Genomic DNA, 20,083 nt, shown 5'->3' on the forward strand with positions numbered 1-20,083 from the left:
TGTTTCCTCTTACGATCTTTTTAGTGCCAGGTTAGTCAGATAGGAGTGCAACATACAGAAATGGCGTGCCTGGTGTTCTTTTTTAATACAAGCGCTCCACTGACTTAGTGCTGAGACTGTCTGCAGTGCTTGAAGGCTTCACCACCTTCTGCTGGGCAGGTGGCTGTGATTCAGCAGCCTGAGTCTGGCCCTGTCATGGTCACGCTAAATGGGCTCTGCTGCAGCGCATTCAGACACCCTGACTGAAAGGACCGTTTGCCTCGAATGCCCCCGCCTGTGTGCTGTGATGAGACCGAAGTCAAAGCACTTCAGGAGCTTGCTGGCAAAAGAGCTTCAGTGTGAGGATCACTGATCCATTGTTTGTTTAATTCCCCCACTCCTAAATCCTGTTTTTAAAGGATTAAAAAAAAAATCCCGTTTTTAAAGGTTTTAAAGCATATGTAATATTTGGTTATAGGCTACCAGCACCAGCCAACCAGAGTATTTTCCCAGGTTTGGTAAGACAATCAGCAGCTCGTTTCTTCTTAGAATTTTCCAAGAGCGTGGAATGCTCTTGGCTTGTGCTTCTAAAACATAAATGACTCCCAAACAGTGCTGTCCACACTGGTGGTGGTCTGCAGGGAAATTTTCACTCGTGTGCAATGAAACGAGCTTTAAAAAAAAAAGAGTCATTGTCATGAGGTCTTTTTTCTTTTCTTCATGTGTTTCGATAATGCTGTCATTTATTCAAATATTAGGTCCTTCTTTCCCTTTTTTAAGTCTTAAAAAGTTTAGTAGTATGCTGATGGGATACAGTATATTGGGTTTTTTAAAAAATGTTCCTACTGGAAAACTTTAAAATTGGCAAACCCCTGTCAGTTGATAAAAATCATTTCAGTATTTCACGAACCTCTGAAACCCAGAATTCTGGGCACTGTTCCTATAAGAGCAATTATAATTGCCCCATGGCAGGTTTCTGATCAGTATACAAGATTATTACTTCATTCTATGATGAGAACAGCCCCCCGCCCATTCATAGTACTCTGAAATTTTCCGAATAGTTTTAGATTGAATCATAAGAAATTCTGTGTGGATTACCTCTGAAAGATTGTATTCCTTTTCTCTGTGTGTCCACTGAGGGAGTGTTCCTTAAAAGTTACGTGTCAAGTACGTGGTTGCAATTAATTAGCCGAGTCTCTAAGGAGCCACTGTGTCCCCTTAATCACAACCAGGCTACGAGGACACTGCCCTTTTTGTGAGACCCCACATGTGACTTCCTGCCCTTTCACCTTTGGAACTCTGGGTCAGGCATTGCCTTTGGTCCTTAAAAATAAGAGGCTTCAGTAGTGACCTCATCTTAGTTCATATAATGTAATCGCAGGTCAAATAGTCATGATTCATAAACCAACACAAAGAGGCCCTGTGCTTCCTGACAGCCTCCAAGAAGGAATGAACGACGGGACTGAAAGCCTTTCTCCAGATTACCTTTCTGAGCCCCGGAAATGAATATCCCTGGAAAGCTGCTGCTGCTGGTGCTGCTGCTGCTCTGCCTGCAAATAAGCACCTTTCGTTCAAACACACACACAATGCCGCCTTTCTGTAACAGGAATTGTCCAAGATAAATCATAGACACCCTCAGCGTGCCAGGTGATGGTCACGTGCACATGAGTTTTGTCCCATCTTCTTGCTCAGAACAGTAGGAACAAGCGCCAGCAGGGTGTGCGCCGGGGGGAGCATGTGGAGGGCAAGTGAAACAGGAACGGGAGGCTAACAGTGACGCTCAAGGAGCACCTCTGCTTCCCTTTCTTCCAGGGTTTTGGGAATCTGCCCATCTGCATGGCAAAGACGCACCTTTCCCTGTCTCACGAACCTGACAAGAAAGGCGTCCCCAAGGATTTCATTTTACCCATCAGTGATGTCCGGGCCAGCATAGGCGCTGGCTTCATTTACCCACTGGTTGGAACGGTGAGTGTGTAACATTCTCCAAAAACCTTCCGCAGTCGGTGTTGTTGTGATGCCGAAAATCCTTATACTCCGCGAACACCTTGCAAATCAGATATTGGGAAATAATTAACAGTATTTACTGTTTCCCTAAATACTCTCTTCCATCATAACAAACGCACCTGCTGTGGTGGTTTGGATTTTTCTTTTCTTTAGATCACGTGCTCAGGATTCCTTGAGTCATGAAACTGATTCCCCTCAGAACACAGAAGGGAGTAACCTGGGAGGAGCCAGCCCGCTGTTGGAAATGGCGGGATGGCTTCGTAGAGGGCGCCCCCACCATCACATCACTGCACTCAGAATAAGACTTCAGTGCGGTGGGGTAAATGGAGACCACCGCTCATGTCCCAGAGCCTGGAGCAGCCCCCGACCCCAGGGCTGGGGAGGTCAGTCTTTCACCCTCCACCTCTTTGTCAGCACATCCGTGGGGGAAGCTCTGGCTTAGAAAATGAACGGATCACAGGAGCCCTCGTTTTCTGACACAGTTGCGAAGGAATATTGTTGCCATGGGATGGTTATTATAGGTTCTCTTTGGCCGGAGGGAAGGTAGCAAAGAAGTGAGAGCTTGTCGAAGTACTTAAAACCCACGCTGATGGGCCTGATACATAAAGTGCTTCATTATAGCTGCACAGTGATACGGTGGCCTTCCCTTGGTAACCATCAGTGACTAAAACTTGTCCTCTCCTCAGTGGATGCTCTTGGATTAGCATCATCCTTGTCGTTATTGTCACAAAACTGATCCAAGTCCAAACAGGAAACAACAATTATTTTAATAAGCAGTGTGGCTCTATTGTTATGCAAACAAGCAATCACAGGCAAAATGCAAAAAATGTGCATTGGTATGCATTTCGTCTGATATTGGGCAAAATGTCTTTAATAAGCATTTTTTAAATTCTTTCTGCATGTGAGGCATGGAGACACGAAGAGGAGTAAGTAAGAAGCATTGATTTGAACCGCAGAGAAGCAGGTAGAAAGTACAGTGTTGGTGTTAGCATTTTGAATGCCCTCAGGGCTCAGAGGAGGCAACGGCTCTTTCTGTTGGGAGCAGGGTGTGTGTGGAAGCAAAGGAGAATCAATAATACTTCATAAAGGGCTCAACCTCTGACCTAGGGAAATAGTGAAATTTGACTCAAAAGCACAGAGGTCCATGGTTCCCTCCCCGAGGTGTTCCGCGGTGGCTGGAGTCGGACAGGACTCGGGAGGTTGAGCAATGGGATTAGTAGCAACATTGGGCCAAGCCATTAAGGATCACAGCTGCCATCTTAAGGACCTTGGGTTTTATTCCATGCATGCTGGGGAGTTACAGTAAGGTGGGTTTTGTGCTTGGCTTTTATTCTTATAAGAAGGAAAAGAAAAAAGTCTGATTTGTATTTTAGAAAAATAGCTCTGGTAGCAATGTGGAGAATGTTTAGAGGCAAGAGAAACAGACCCGGAGGGGACACCGGCTGCGGCCAGCGATCATCAAGGTCAGCACTGCAGCCACAGAAGTGAAGGTGGAGAGTGGAGGCGAGTTGGAGACGTTTTAAAGGCAGCCACCTGCGCGTGGGGCTCAGGGGATGGGGCTCTTCTAGCTTGACTGCGGCTGGCAGGGCTGTCAGTCGTGGAAGGAACGCAGTCAGGAAGGCAGATTGGCAGGGCCAGAAATGCGTCTGGCATGGACAGAGAGAGCTGGAAGAGCTAATAGACTCTATAAAATGGTCTGGGAATCCACTAGAAATACAAACACAACACACGGGAATGGAACAGGCAGAAAGAAGGCAGTGAGAGTTTTAAGAACACACATGAAGGCAGGTGCAGGGAATAGGGATGAGAAGTGAGAAGAGATAAAGGTTGCTACTCGGAAAACATTTACGGAGCCGACTGGGTAAGAGGCCCCCTGAGGAGTCTGGGCAGAATCGTCTGAGGCGTGGGGAGACGGGAGTAACCACAGGAGCTGCAGGTGGAGTTTCCAGTTGGGGAAGGGTTAGCAACAGCCCTGATTGAGCATGAAAGGTTCAAATAAAACAGATTCTGAATGGTATTTTGGAAAAGCACAACTGAAAGTAAAAAAAAAAAAAAAAATCAGATCAGTGGTCTGGGGGGAGAGGGGAGGGGACACTGCAAAGGGGCACCAGGGAACTTGGGAGTGATGGAAATACTCTGTATTTTGATTGCGGTGGTGTATAACTGTACACATTTGTCAGAACTCAAGAGCCCTACACCTTTTAAAAGGGTGACTTTTATTGAGTACAATTTAACAAAAACATGAGGAGAGCTTGCGTTCTGTTCTTTAGAATGACCTCAGTGATGGCCGGCCCCCAGTCACTGAAGGCCTTTGCTGAGGGGCCAGAGCACAGCCGGGTAGTGTAGGCCCAGAGAGACCGGAGTGGAGGGGCCATGAGGGTCCCAACTAGCACGAAATGGCAGGCATAACTGCGAGCAAAATTAGCCTAGTTCATCATCTGTCCCGTCTTGTCCTGTACAGATTGGAAAATCCAACAGATTCGTTCATTCATTCCGGCCGTGTGCATACGGCCCTGTGCTCCGTGCTGGGGGGGAGGCCCAGATAAAGCAGCTCTCTCCCCTTCAGGCAGCTTACAGCCAGTAGAAGGGAATTCACCAAGAAGGTGGTTTGGTGTAAAAACTGTGAACCGATAAATGATACCTTCACTAGTCTCTGAGCATTGAATAGTCCTTAAATATAAAGTATAACTTAAAATAAAAATCTTTGGGGTCACTAAACAAATAGATGCTGGGGCTCTCCTCCCGCCCCAGCTAATAACACCACACCCACAGCCTTGTAAGGCCAGTTCTGGAAAGTCAGGGTGCTGACGGCCACTGCTCATGTGTGTCTCTGTCCCTCCGGTCCTCTTTGACCTATGACCAGTTGGAAAATGAAGAGGCAGCCTCAGGTTGGCTGGACTCCCTGAGGAGGTCCTGCTGCCTCCACACCAGGGTGGGCGGTGAGCGTCAGGGCCGCGTGGTGAAATCCTCTGAAACATTCAGGAGCGAGGAAGGAAGTGGTGCCTGACTAAAGACGTTCCTGGAGGTCAGGAAATGTCACGTGGAGGCGGTGGCTTTCTATGACAGAGCAGGAAGCCTCCGGTGTCTGGGGCAAACGCACCGCCGGTGGCCAGGATCCCCTAATAAGGGCTGGTATTTACTTTTACTTGACCCCGTTCTGGGCCCTGCCACAGTCTGCCAGAATGCTTCTAACATTCATCATCCGTGTGGGAGACCTAGGGTAGCAATTTCCTGCTGAGATGACTGCGGGAAAGGGGCATGGGGACACTGCGGGGGGACTGGCTCCTGCAGGTGGGAAAATTCTAGCGTCATGAATCACCCTTACTTGTAATCACTCAACACGTGCTTATTCTAGTGCCTTTGAAATACACACTTCCATCTCTCCACGCCAGAAAAAAGGCCCAAGCTGAGACCTCCAAATCAGAAAGCTCCTCAGTCTTTCTGCGTTGTTCATTCATTCATTCACTCGTTCATTCACACCTGTGGTGTGTGAGGTGTTGTAAACCACACAGGTGGACAAGATCCTGTCCTTTGCTGAGAAACGCCAGGAGATGAAACCATACAAGTGCTTGTGGGCTTTATGTCAGAAGAAATCCCTCCTGGTGCGTCCTCAGGGGAGACACATCCCCCAGCTACCTAGTAGCTCTGAAAATGGAGAATCTCAACACCAGCTTGTCCCTCCACAAATGGTAAACATCTCCAGCTTTGCTGACTTTGGGAGGTTACTCGGTGAAGGGCTGGAGAGTTCGGGGGTTTTGTGCCCCCCAGATTTAGCTTTCTGAATATTTACCTTCACCCTCCATCCTCCCTTATAGGCCAAGGTTTCTACCACTTAATGGTTTCATCATGTTTTATTTAGTTACTACTTTCATTGGAGTTGATCAGCAATTAGAGATCCCGTGTTGGTGTAGACGCTTCACTTGGTACCTTTTACCTCCTCGTGCCTTTTTTTATAGACGCACGCGGTTGTACGCAGGTTACTCAGCGGATGGGCATCTAAGACCTTCGCTAACATTCTTCCATGCACTGGCAGCGTTTCCCATCCCGCTGTCAGGAATTTTCCCTTCATAATATGTCTCCATTCCTACTAAGCCCCGTGTGTGTTCTTGACTCTGTTTAATGACGTCAAACTTACGTGTTCCTCCCAGCATATTATTGAAAGCTACAAAATAGTGTGTGTGTCGACCAACCCGTCACCGATAGTGCGTCTGCTGCTTAGTACATCTGCTTGTGAGAAGCAGCTCACAAAGAGCAGATTGTTTTTAAGATTCTCCAATCCTCTATGCTACAGACTACTCTCTTACGTTGTTTCCAAAAATTCTTTCAGAAGCTTATGGTTTATACTGTTCAATAAAACCAGGAGCTCATAAAACTTCTCCAAAACAATCTCATGCCCCTACCCCCAAATTTAGTAGGTGGTCTTTGTCTGATGGTCCCATTGTTTTGATATTATCCTCCAGTTTTTATAATTTACAAGGGCTGTTTAATCATTTGACGTACATTTCATGACATAAAAACATTAATATGTAAGCAAAGTTGATGAAATTATGTTATTGGGGTAGTAAATTACATTCCATTTAGAAAAGACTAGAAAGACACCAAAATGTTAACATCGGGCTGTGCTATGTTATGAAGAGCTTTGTTTTTTTACTTCTCTGCTTATTTCAAATGACTGTATCAAGCATCTGTCACTTTCATAACATGAAAATACAAAACACAGAGAAATGATAAACTGGAAGTGCTTGGGAAGACGTTCAGGTGGCGCCGGTTAGTTGCGAGGGAGTCCGAACACAGGTATAGCTGGTGGAATTCGGCAGGTAGAATCATCTTGCCCTTCCTGGCTGTCTTGTAGCGTTTTAACGCCTGAAAACTGGGATCCCAAAGAAAGGACCAAAGAGCTGAAATGTTCCTAGAAGAAAAGCACTCCTGAGTGTGGTTGGTCGAGTTCTGTCTAATGTTTGCCAAGCTCCAAATTCTGCTAAGGAAATGCAGGACAGTTTTTTCCACGTTATTTTGCTTGCTCTTCTTGCCACAGGGTGGAGAGAGGGTGAGTATTTCCTTTCTTCTCGCGGGGCTTCCTTACACAGAGAGGCATCGTCAAAACTGTTGGCTTGGAGAGGTGTCCAGCCAAGTGTGAATTCCTAGTAGAAGCCCGTTTGAAGCTAGCTTTTGCTGTATCGGACTGGCTTCCCTTGGTGTCACATTGAGGCAGTTTTGAAGAACTTGGAAGTCTTCTTGAATATGAAGTCTTCTTTATTGACAAACATAGGACACAAGATTAGGACATCATGACTATTGATGAGAATCTGGGCTAGAATCTTGGGCGTAAGCCATCCTGCAGTTTCCCCAGAAGGGGTTAAGACTTCCCACGGCGTTTATATGGTGTTCAGTGTCGGCTGGACCATTTCTGGGGGAACAGAGTGGCTACGTGAAACTATAGAGAGACTCCTAGTGCTTGGCCTCGCCCACTGATGAGGAGAGAAAAGAATCTGGGCTGGGGCTGTAAGTTGCAGCAGATCAGGGCTCCTGGGTCCATCCAGGGCAGTGGTTCTCGCTGGGCAGTTCCCCCCTCCCCTCCTGCACCCTTCAGTTGGGTCCCTGTGCTCTTTCTGGAGCAGAAGGTGTGATCCTGGGCACCACATATGTGGACATGTGGTCTTTTATTCCCTGCGGTGATTGATCTGGGCTGAACCCATCATTGCATGGAAGTTTATCCAAGGCAAAGGGACTGAAAAATCAGCAAGCAGACCGTGGTGTGGCCTCGTTTCCACTCTGTGACCTGACCCGGCCGCGTCTCTACCCAGGTGCACCACTGATGGCCTCGCTCAGCTTGACTCTGGAAAGCAGGAAACTGCTGGAGCATATTTGGGAAGTCAGTGATGTCATCCACCGCTAATGCTGGGTGGAGAGTTACTGGTCTGGGAGAAGAGGGACGGTGAGAAAGCAAGCTGGGGCCCCACCCAGCAAGTCACTGCCGCCTTCTTTCTCACATTTCAGTTAAGCTCACTTTGTTTTCCGCTGTACTCCCTCTCCTGTAAAAGTATGCACTGAATGTTTCGTTTCCGCTGGATCTGATTCAGGTCAGCGATGAAGTTATTCTCCAGCTCGGTGGGGAGATGTTTTCTTCTCGGCGTTGTGACCCTACTCAGGGATACAGGCTTATAAACTTGGTTCACTTGGTCAGGTGTGAAGGTGAATTACTTCAGACCTTGTAGGTTTCAATCCAGTGCACCCCTCCTCCCATTTTCCAGAGATTTATGGCCAGGTATACAGTGAAAAATTAAACATTCACCCCTCAAGCTGCCTTTACATGAGATGGGTAAGCAGTGGGGCTGCCGAGAGCTCCCCATCATGTGACATCACGCAGAACATCCGTCAGAAGCTCAGTGTCAGGCGTTCGTACAAAATCACCCACTTCTCTCTCCCTTTCCTCGCTCTCCACTCTCCCTGCTTTCCTACTACCACCCCCACAAATAAACTCATAGCTTTTTTTTTTTTAAGTCTCTACAAGTGACCTTCCTCACTCCTGTGCTCCTTGGCCCCGATTAACCCGACACCTGAAATCTCTCTGATTAGTTTGAAGTAATCCAGACTTGCCTCACACGCTACCTCCCCCACCTCCAAGCTGGCCTCACTTTTTTTGTGTCCCTGTGTCCTTTCACTCCATTCCTGGGGACGCGATCTGGTCGATTTCCTCTTCTCCACCCAGCTTGGGTCCCTTTCCCACTGCTCTTCCTTATCCCTACATCAGAATTTCCTGCTTTCTCCCAAACATGCCCTTCCTCTGGCCCAAGCATCCCTCACTTCCTCTTATCCTGACGTCCCTGCAGCAAGTTGCCCAATTGCTTTGTGACCACACTTCCTTCCCCGTGTCCAGAGGAAACGCACACGTGCGTCCGTCCCTCAGGAGAGAACTTGTCAGTGTGGCGTGTTTCAGGGAGAGGAAGATGACCAGCAGCGTTCTTGATTTCCAGAAACCCTTTATCAGATTCTTGAGACAGAGGAAGCTTTGTGACTCATGGAAATGATATGTGCCTCTCTACCGCATAAGGTTATCTAGGTCCTGTCCGTTTGGTTCAAGGATTTTTTCTCCCTTAGTCTGATGCTCATTTATTTTTAGCATAAATATAAAATTGCTTTAAATGAAATCAGCCTCAGGCAGGGAGACGTGCTGAGTGATACCAGCCAGATATTTCTATTGTTGAGTTAATTTTTTAAATTGAGTTAAATTTTGAACCCACTGCTGTTACTGCCTGTGTATAGGCTCTGTCTTACTTTCTGTGAACCTAGAAAAGGGTGCGTGTGATGCTTTAGGCTTCCACCCCTGTCGTCAGCTTATTGATCTCTCGTTTTCTTAGGCATTGATGAAATACTGGCCCATTCCTCTTCCACTTCCATCTGTAGCCTACTTGTGTTCCCCCACACGTAGTAATTTGGATTCAGAGCATAAAACTGACGATCAGGATACACGCAGTTCAGAAGGACATCCATCAAAGTATGTAGTCCTTGGGGCAGTTCTCTTTGTTCTGTGCCTCTTTGTTGCATTCATTATATTTTGTTACCCTAGCCTTGTCTAAGAGGCATCCATAGTTAGAAGCAACTAAGCAGTTTAAGCAAGAGAAATAAAATGAATACAAACCAAACGACCAGCTTTCAAATGAAATAGCCAGGCCACCCTCAGAATCAGTTTGAGGACTTGGTGGGATGAAAGAATAGAAAGACAAGCTCGACTTAGAAGAAGAATGTGGCCCTTTCACAGCGGGATTGTAATTTGCGGGGGAAATATAATTGATAATATCTGGAACCCATGGCAGTTTACAGGCTCAACTGTATACGTTCATCAAATTATCCATCCATGGACATCAGATTAAATGTTAAATAATGAAGATATTATTCGTCCCTGTAAAACGTCTGTGATATGCTGCTTTTTGAGAAAGTCCTCTTTTCTGGGTGTCATTGGAAATTCAAAACATTTTATACCAGTGAATATAGCCAGTTCTAATTAAATCAGGGAACAAGTGGGTATTAGAGAAATAATTTATGTTGGGTTAAGTGATTAAATGTGGCTATTCATGAAGTCCCTGGAAGACCCCAAATTCCTTTTCATAGTCACATTGCCACCCCCTGCAAGGATTTCCTGGGGCACCTGCGTTAAGTATGCCCCAGGCCATTCCTAATAAAGGTACCAGAGTCTGCTGAGGAGGAGTGAATCCAGGTGGCTATATCCATCGTGGATGTCCGTCTCCTGCTTCAGACTCAGCCCAACCCCAGGAATCGGCTCTTGGGAGGGTAGGACCCACGAAAATTACCTGCCTTACACCTTCCAAAATCCATCACCCAGTTCGCAGTTTTGTCTGTGTTTCTTCTCTGAAGACTTATTTACTCAACCTCCAAAACCTTCCCCAGGCCTGGCATTGTGACACCTGTGACACCTACTCGCCTCCACTCACTGCATGTCTCACCCAAGCCCACCCCTGCCTCTGGGCTGCCAGTGCCACCCAGCCAAGATTTATTTCCTGTGGGGGTCCTATCCCTCTACCAAGTTGCCTTGCCCAGTTTCTCCTGCTAATCCAGGCCTCCCCTGGGAAGGGACCCGGCCTTCAGTTCTCTTGACCTGTCCGCAGATGAGAGCAGAACATAACTGCTGAGCCAACCCAGTGTGGGGGCTGGCCAGCTGCACCCAGGGTACCGGCATCCTTACGGGGCCCTCTGCCGGGGTGACCCCACAGTACGAGAATCCCTGCTCCAGTCCCAGCCTGGAAAACCACGTCCTGTAAGAAGCTAAGAGGACGGGCTCAAATGCCCACCTGTCTTATCTTCTCCCAACTCCAGCCTTTCACGGTCGGTGCCATAGCCTTTCTTGCAAACCAGTTACTGACCTGCAAGGCGATAAAAACAGGTATTTTTTTCTTAATGTGCTTAGATATGGACTCACAGATCCAGTATCCCACCAAGCTGCATCGCTTGGGAGTCTGGTCATTTGTGTGGAAACTGCTTGTCACATTTTGTAATAATAGCTATTATTATACTATTCCTACTGCAGACCACTCTTCCCAATCCTTTATGTAGGTTAATTCATCCACTACTCCTTGCACCAGCCCCCTGAGCCTAGTTAATAATAAGTGGCAAAGGTGAGTTCAGGTGGTTCCATGAATATTAAAGCTTATGAGATCTTCACCTAGGAATAACTCAGTTTTTGAATATCTAGATACCCTCTTTTCGATGGGTCCATCCATGTGTATTCCTAGTGCTGTGTGTGCTGAGCACTTGAGACACATCTCAAAGCATAGAAGGTGGTGTCCCCTTTAGTGGGCAGCAGGATTGTTTGGATGAATAAGGCATCAACACCGGGAAGTTAAAGCAAATGGTTTGTGCAGTTTGCTTACCCCAGGAAGGTATAAATGATAAATGCAATAAAACTTCAAAGAAAGCAGAGACCACAGTGGGTCTCTGGGTAGGCTGGGAAGGTTGGTTATGGAGACTGGGGCCTTGAATGACATACTGGGGCACACTAGGGCTTTTGAGGTTTTTTGGGTGGAGGACCACGTGGCACTGATCTCTTGAAGGAGGGAGAGACTGAGGTCGGGAGACCTTAAGTGAATGTCGTGGGCCCAGGATGGGGGCAGTAGTAGTAGAAATGGAGAGGAAGGTGTGTGTCGCCGAGAGACCAGTAGGAGTTGCAGAAGAACATGAGAAAGTGGTCCAAGGTTATTCCTGAGGACTTGGAAAGAAGAACCCAGAAAGAACAAAGACTGGTGTTTCAGTGGAGGTGATTGACTGGCAAGCACTGTGTTACTGAGGTGCCTACTGGACTTCCCTGTCCAGTCATCCCTCAGACAGTTAGAAATTAGCTCTGGAGTTTAGGAGAGAGACCAGGGCAAAAACTTGGGGAGTTTTTTACATTGGGGTGCCACGCAGTCTCTCAGTTCCCTTCCAATTCAAAACACCTTTGCATGTCTAACATGCACCGTGCACCGAGGTCACTGAGACAGGAAAGACCCAACCCCTGCCCTGGACACTTACTGCTGACAGACTAGCAGATGCAGATAAAGTGCTGAAGGTGCCGGCGTGTGAAGGGACACGAGGGGGGCGTGCTCACTTCTCCTGGGGGAAAGGGCAGCAGTGCCAAGGACCTGCCCGGAAGTGCCCTCGGGTGTCCTGATAAAGGGCGACGTTTAGAGGGGAAGCCTTCCAGACAGCAGTGGGCAAGGTGCCTGACCACAGAGCGCCTTAGACATTAGTTAGGAGTTGAACTTGACCCTGAAGCCATCAGGGATCAGGGCACCACTCCAGTTCCCTTCTAGCAGTATGTGTGGATAGTTGTCCCCGCGGATGTGCAGGGCCACCGCCTACGTGCCCAAGGTGCAAGGTCTCCAGGTCATTCTTCACTGCCTTTCAGGCAGAAAAGCAAAACTTCCAGCAGTTTCCCTCACCCAGGCTGGTGAGCCCTGTTCCAGGGTGGCTCTTTTACTAGGTAACCAGGAAAGCCAGCAGTGTCAAAACGGGCAGCTCTGGGCTGTCTCAGGGGACAAATGAGTTGTTGCTGCACCCCACGCGGTCGCCTGCAGTGAAATATTATTTCTGTGTCCATTTAGTCATTTAAGCCTCAATCGTTTGGTTTCTGAATGGACTGTGATTTGCTACAGGTCAGAAGCTTTTAAAGTTGTTTCAAGCTACATTACACAAATAAAGAGAATTGTCCTGCAAAGGAGACGCATTATTTGTCTGCCTTACACAAATATTTCCAGTCCATTAGAATTCTCTATTTTCGGCATATTTGCTGCTCCATCACAATGATTATAAATCCACTGGGACCAGTAACCTGGGTTTCCATTATCTTTGCTCTCTCTTTTTTATGGTGAGTTTGAGGCTGCTTCCAAGTGGCAAAGAGTTAACTTGTCATCAAAGCTATAAAATCACAATGATCTGCAAAAAGTTGTCTCTGAAGTGTAAATCCCAAGTTACTGCTCCTACTTACTCTCTATTGAGACAGTTTTCAGTTTTGGCCTGAAAAGAATGATAACAAAGACTTCTCTGCAAAAGGGTGGTTCTTCAAGATGAGGGTGGTCAGTCCGGCTCCCAGGTTCATGATGTGGTTGGCATTCCCTCCCAAGTTTATAAAAGAATGAACTTAGTAAATTGCTCATTTGTCATCCTCGATGCCTTCTAAAAACCATTTACTTAAAAAATACTTTTCACGGGGGGTAAAAATCATTGCCTAGGTAGCTGTAAATTCTTTACTGTTTATAATAATCACAACTGACCTTTTTTCTTGAAGCTGTTTGGACAGCTGGAGGTTGTTGTTTTAATTTTGATCCATTTGTCACAAAGAAGGGAACGTGTTCCATTTTGGAGAAGGAGAAGTCTGGGCAGGGAGAGAGAAGACAGACCTCACCTAACAGTGGGCTTCCAGGAGGAGATCCGTTTGGCTTCTTCGAAGCGCTTTTAGTTTTCATTTAGGGCATAAATTGGAACCTGATATCTTTCTTTGGAGTAGAATGTGTTACAGAAAAGAATGATTGCTGCAATCACATCACTGGAAAAAGAACAGAGTTTCAGGAAGAAGAAGAATATTAAGTGTATGGATTAGAGCTTCAGGCAGATTCTTCTTGTGTTTGGACAGTAAATAGTTAATGGTACATGGAAACCATAATGGGGAATCTCTGCAGCATTTAAAAAAAAAAAAGAATGCCCATAAATCCTTCTCTAGTACTTCTTTGTGATCACACGTAGAAGATGAGGACAGTGATGGAGCGTCCGGTTCATCTCAAGTGCACCAGGCGACTCTGCATCTTTCCCTGGCATCCTGTCGTCCTTCCTGTGTTATCAACGTGGAGACACTGCTCTCTGCATATCATTACTTTAAACGTACGCATACACACACGCACAAACTCTACCTATAATAGATAGTTCAGTACATTTTCACAGATCTTCTATTGTAATTTTGTTTCTTCTGTATCTTCTCTATTGAGCATGTGAGCTGACATATTTCTAGTCCCCAGATAGTCGGTTCTTTTCCCCTAGGTGTAATATGTGATGCAAAAAGGCTTCATTGAACGGAGGGTTAAAGATACTAATGTCTGGATAGTTTCAGGACCAGAATGATTGTCCCTAAATATATACAGTGGTTTTATGTTTATGTGTAATGACTTGGAGAAGTACCTGGCTTGTTTAGTGGGGAAAAAAATGAGATTCATAGAGCATAATTGCAACAATATAAAAATGCATAGGAAAAGCCAGTAGAAACAAAGGGATGTTTACTTAAATTATAATGATAAAAATTAAAACCAGGATGGGTGCTAACATCAGGGCCAGGCAGCATTCTGCGCAATTCATAGGTATTAACTCACTTAATGCTCACCGCATCCCTTTCAGGTAGGTACCACCGCTGCCCGTGCTTACACAGAGGGAACCAAGGCGCAGAGAGGTTAAGTGCATTGCCCTGATCATAGAGTCAGTAAGTAGTAGAACCAGGATTCAACCCCAGCTTGCTTCCTCAGAAATATTACACCGTCCTTCTCTTGATGGCCTTATTTTCGCATCCTGTGTGTTACTGAAAGTGACCCTTGATTCTGGCAGCCATCTAATTAGAAAGAGTGGCTTCAGATAATCTGCTCCAAAACTAATCCCATTTATCTGAGCAGATGGGATCCAAAACCTGATTGCTTGATAGCCATCATTTCCGTTATAGCTTTTCCAGTTGTCCTATCTTAGGATAAACATTCTAACTAATTTTTTGGTTGGTTAGCAGAAAGCTATGTGGCTGAAAAAGTAAGTTTTTCATTGTGCCAAGATTTTTCTATGGCTTTTCTGGTTGGAATTCTTGCTTTGGGTATCTGCTAAGCCAGATAATGCCACCCACTTCTTTGGGTGTGGATCTTGGTGTTTCTGTCACTCATTAGTTAATGTGCTTGAAACAAGTCCAGAATTGTTTTCCGCTGGCCTCTCTCTCTCTCTTTGAGGTGGGTTGGTCATCTCTTTAGGTGAGATACTTGATTTGGTTCCCTAATTTCATAAAAATATTATCAACCCTACCAGCCAAACGACTGGTCTACGAGACATAGGAACCCACTCGGGCAGCATGGCAGAAGAGGTCCCATCCCTGCCCTCCCTGGCGGTGGTGACCCTGAACCATCAGCTGCCCGACTTCTTACCAAAGGCCTGCTGGGGATGCGGTATTTCTGGAGGATTGTCTGAAGACTCTGCAGTCTGTTCCCCTGGAGCAGTTCTTCTTTTGAGGGACACTAGTTCTCTGAAGAACAGCTTGACCAGCATGCCACTGCTGGACCCTGTCCCTTTACCTGGGGTCCCGTCTGGAAAGCGCACAGAAGAGGTGCTCCGGGCTCCGCGGGTGCTGTGCGCTCCCCTCACACCGGGCTTCTCCGTTAACAGCGCTTCCGGCTCCAAGTCATGACGCCCGTGTGCTTGTCTGTTTCCCCAGAAAGCGATTGGTCCGCAAGGGTCAGGATCACTTCCCATTAGTCTCTGCGTCCCAAGTGCCAGGCCCAGCGCTTGGCACACTGTAGGTTCTGGTTGTTGACTGAATCTCTGCCAGTCTGCAGGGGACAGTAATGCTTGGGGCTTTACTTTGTTTTCTGTGCTGCTTTCCCCAGGGAATGAAAATGCCGTTTCAAGGCACATCCTAGGCCTGAGTCTTTTCCCCTTTTGCTTTGGTTGTCAAGAAGCTCTAGAACTAATAAACAGCTCAGCTCCAATGACTGTAGGATGCTTGGACCACTCACCTGCTTTCTAACTGGATCTTGACGTTTATTGTGTGTATATTTTCCACCATCCTGACTCTGTCAATCTAATTCTTAAGCTTTATTGTAAAGTAAGCCTCCATAAGTTCTTTGCTGAAAACCTCCACCTTCTGAAACATGTACAGAAGATTAGAGGGAAAAATATAAGTAAAGATGCCACCCGGAATGCTCCAAGACCAAGAAGGTCTAGACTTTCCAACACACAGATGCACGCACACGTGCACAATAAAATGTATTCCTACCTTGTCTTTCTCAGTTAAAACACTACACAGGATCATCTTACCTTTAAGGGAAGCAGTACATGAAATCCTTATTTTCATTGCCCTTCAGGGTGAACCCATGGCTTATAGACTGACAGTTGCAGTTTCTTCTTCTCTTGTTCCATTTCCGTATCTAGTAAAAGCCTTAGCTGATTTACCACATCAGAGTTCTAATGAAATATAGGTAGCTTCACAAGGAGACAAGAAAGATATGTATCTAGTGCAGCTTGTCACCCGGGGAGGGTCGGGGCTGTGTTGGGGTTGGTAAAGGAGCAGGGAGGCGGGGCACTTTGGTCACATCGTGGTGGTCAGGGTCTGTCACATATGTTTTCGGCCTTTGTGCTGGAGGTGGATGCTGCATTTCTGATCGTACGGAAACTGTTGGTACTCGTTGCAGAAATGTGCTGTTTGCTTGCTTTTAAGTATGACCTATAGGCTGACAGCCAGCAAGAATCATTCATTCTGTTATATGCTAGCAGATTTCTCAGTATGATAGGTGGTAATTAGCCCACAGAAGCCCAGTTAACCCTCAAGGTAGAGCTGTGTCATGAAAATTATGGTTTGTGGGAGCACGTGTATTTCCACCCCCCCCCCCGAGAATAGAGAGCCTGGCTCACATCCCCCCCCCCCCCATGTCTGCAGCAAAGCCACGGTAGCCTCTTTTCCAAGGACTCTTGTTCCTGCCTGCATGACTGGGTGTGGCCTGGCCAAGTGAGTTGTTTAGAGGGTTATCTGCAGGTGTAGACCAAGTGTTAGGTTTTGGGGGGTTTTGGGTTTTGGTTTTGGATTTTCCCTGAACGAGGCCTTGGGACATTTGGAGTTAAAGTCTCACCTCTACCACAGAGCAAGTCCCTTTGCTTCTGGTCCCTGTTGGCTCTACGCCTCTATAGTTCTAAACTGGATATCGATTGGGGGTTTTATCAAAGCAGAATATGAAATTTGAGAATGTTCTTCTTTTTTATGAGAAATGACAACTACTGACTGATGAAAATGTCATGAAAGCTATCAGGTCCTTCCTTAAGTATGCAGGCCCTTCTCTTACCATTTTGTTCAATAAATGTTATTCCTGAAAACTCAGTAGAGAGGGTACGTATTCTTGCCAACCAAAGCACATGGAGATTGGCATTTCCCAGAGCAGTTTCTCAAGGGTACCTGACCCTGCATTTTACACTCTCAGGCTGGAGGCTGCTGCACTCTTTGTCCTGCGGGCACACGTCTAGATCAGCCATGAGGTGAGAAGGAAGGGCTCTTCCTGAGCGGGTTACATAATGCACTGGGGAGTCATCAGTTTCATTTATGAGGAAGTCGATGTTTCCAATGGATTTTGGCTTTGCTTGGTTCCAGACTCAAATCCTTCATGTATCGTAGGGAGGGAGAGTAGAGACTTGGAGAAGGACATTAGGATTTAAGTGAAGGGCAAAGCACGCCAAGGTCAGCGAGCGGACATCTCTAAGATAGAAGCAGCCCTGAATTGGTGGGAAACAATGCAGAAAAATCTACTGAAAACATCCCAGTTAAAATTTACATAGTAAAGAATCAAATGCATGACCCAGTGCGGGAGGTGGGGGGTTATGGACAGAAGGTATAGGAGGACCACATGGGTTGAGGAAAGGGAACACTGGAGAATACGATGCTATGATCCTCACCAGGAGAGTCCAGGGGAGAGGTCCTCTCCTTGGAAGTGACTCATCCTCTTCCTTTAGATGCACTTCAGATACTCAAGCTAACAGTGATGAGTCATCAGCACACTCTGGCTTAATGAATGCATCACTGTGCGACCACACAAATGCCTGATTTCTGATTCACTTATTCAATATTTATTGAAGAGTGCTGTACACTAGGCCATGAGAAAAAACAAACAAAACAACAGCAAGGGCCTGGACCTGGCCCTCAAGGAGTTCACAGGCTGGTTAGGGATTGCAGTTAAACCTAAAAAGAGAACTGGGAGCTCTCAGAGACAGGGACACAGAGGTGCCCCAGAGCCCATGGGAGCAGATGGCATGGGAGCTGGCTGGTCATGGGGCTGCCTGACTGAGCCTGATTGTAAAGGATGAGAACAAGTTAGCCAGGTGCTGTGGGACAGGAAAGCAGCAAGTGTAATGTATCACAGGTGAGTGAGAACATTGCTAAAACCCTGGAACGCGGTGACTGTGCATACAGGCAACAGGAGATTTAGAAGGAGTGTGAGCACTGGCACCTTGAGGGTCAAGCTTAGGAATCAGAACTTTATTTGTGTCCTTTGTTTAAAATTCCACATATAAGTGACATGTGTGGAACCTAAAAAAAGGGCACAAATGAACTTACTTACAAAACAGAGATAGACTCACAGACATAGAAAACAAACTTATGGTTACCAGAGGGGGAAGAGGGTGTGGAGGGATAAATTGGGAGTTCAGGGTTTGCAAATACTAACTACTAAATATGAAATAGATAAACAACAAAGTCCTACTGTATGGCACAGGAAACTATATTCAATACCTTGTAATGGCCTATAATGAAAAAGAATATGGAAAGGAATATAGAACTGAATCACTATGCTGTACACCAGCAATTAACAACATGGCAAACCAACTATACTTCAGTTTTTAAAAAAGAACTTCATTCTGCAAGACTTACGGATTTTAAGCAGAGCAATATCAGAAGTGTGTTCACATTTTAGAGCCATCAATCATGCAGCAGTCTGGAGAGTGGAGAGAGAGAGGGAACTAAAGGCATGAAGACTTAGTTAGGAGGTGGCAGTAGTTTTGAAGGCAGGAAATGCCTAGCCTAGACCGAGGCAGAGGCAGTGCAGATGGAGGAGGACCTGGGTGCTAGAGCGACTGTGGAGTAGGAGGGACTGGACTCAGTAAACAGGAAAGGGCAGGAGAGAATTCAAAAATGACTCAAATGTCTGGCTTATTCCCCTGGCAGGGATGGGTTGTCATTTACTTAGATAAGCAATAAAGGAGAAAACACCAGTTTTAGCAGGTGAATAATTGTGTTGTGGGAGCCCAAACCAGCACCAGGGTCAGTCATTCACCAGAGGGACTCACAGACTCAACATATAGTCATACTCACAGTTACGACTTATTACAGCAAAAGGATACAAAGCAAAATCAGCCAAGAGAAAAGGCACATGGGGTGAGGTCCAGAGGAACGTAGGCGCCCTCCGCCTGACACCAAATTCCAGGCTCCCACAAGGAAAGTGGTGTTCCTTCTAAAACCTATGTTCCTAGACATCAACCTTGCAGACCACGTCTAAGGGTCGCATTCGAGGGCCTGCTATGTTAAATAACTCTCTTCTGCACAATAATGAATTCCATTTTGAACACATTGAATCTGAGCATCTGTTTTAAGTTTAAGTGAAAATGTCCACTGGGCAATTGAGTACTGAATCTGGGGTTCTAGGATGAGGTCCATGCTATAAATTAAAAGTTTTGGAGGCATCATTAGCGCTTCATATGGTTACTGAAACCAGCGTAACACGGAGAGGAAGCCCAGCCCTGGACTTCCACCAGCCATCGTGCTGAAGGTCGCCTAGTTCAACTCTCTCGTTACGTGAGAAAACGAAGGCCCCCTGCTGCGGGGCTTGGCTGCACTTTCTTCTGTTTCCAGCCTGTGGCTCTTTCCATCATTCCACACTATCTTCCCAAAATGGCAAAGTCACACGTTGCCCAAAATGGATAAAATGTGATTTAGACTGCAGAACCGACTTTGTATGTTTGCTTAGTGCAGCTTACTTCACAACGAAGCCTTGGACTCTAAAAAGTTGAGTTGATTCCATCAAGGCCTCCACCTGGAAGGAATTTCTAAGCAGCCCCTAAAGTCAACCATTCATGGTCAATCAACCTAACCTTATCAAATGGCAATAAATTATTAGGCCCTTTCTCGCCTCTTTACTTTGTGTCCATTCAACAAATTTTTGTTTCCACTTTGCTGCTAATAATAAAAAAGTAAATGTGGCAAAATCTTTGCTTTCCAGTTACTTATTCCCTAGGGTCAGAAAAGAAAAAAACACACAATATATTAGAGGCGGGTCAGGAGCAAGAGTAGGCGGAGTGACCCCAGGATATGGGAAATGAAAAGAAGTCAAATTCAAAA

The 20,083-nt window shown here is 46.2% G+C and overlaps 1 protein-coding gene across 2 annotated transcripts in view; it reads left to right on the plus strand.

Annotated features, from left to right (window-relative positions):
* Window positions 1–20,083, plus strand: part of MTHFD1L (methylenetetrahydrofolate dehydrogenase (NADP+ dependent) 1 like) — a 167,516-nt gene that overhangs the window by 116,887 nt on the left and 30,546 nt on the right. For both annotated transcript variants that reach the window (XR_012075078.1, XM_031679956.2), the window contains exon 26: window positions 1,792–1,944. Coding sequence is in view for 1 of the 2 variants with exons in the window: in XM_031679956.2 (XP_031535816.2) it covers window positions 1,792–1,944 (153 nt within the window). In the remaining variant the exon portion in view is untranslated. The remainder of the gene's footprint in view (window positions 1–1,791; window positions 1,945–20,083) is intronic.

This window comes from Vicugna pacos, chromosome 8 (assembly GCF_048564905.1).
Source record: "Vicugna pacos chromosome 8, VicPac4, whole genome shotgun sequence".
NCBI lineage: Eukaryota > Metazoa > Chordata > Mammalia > Artiodactyla > Camelidae > Vicugna > Vicugna pacos.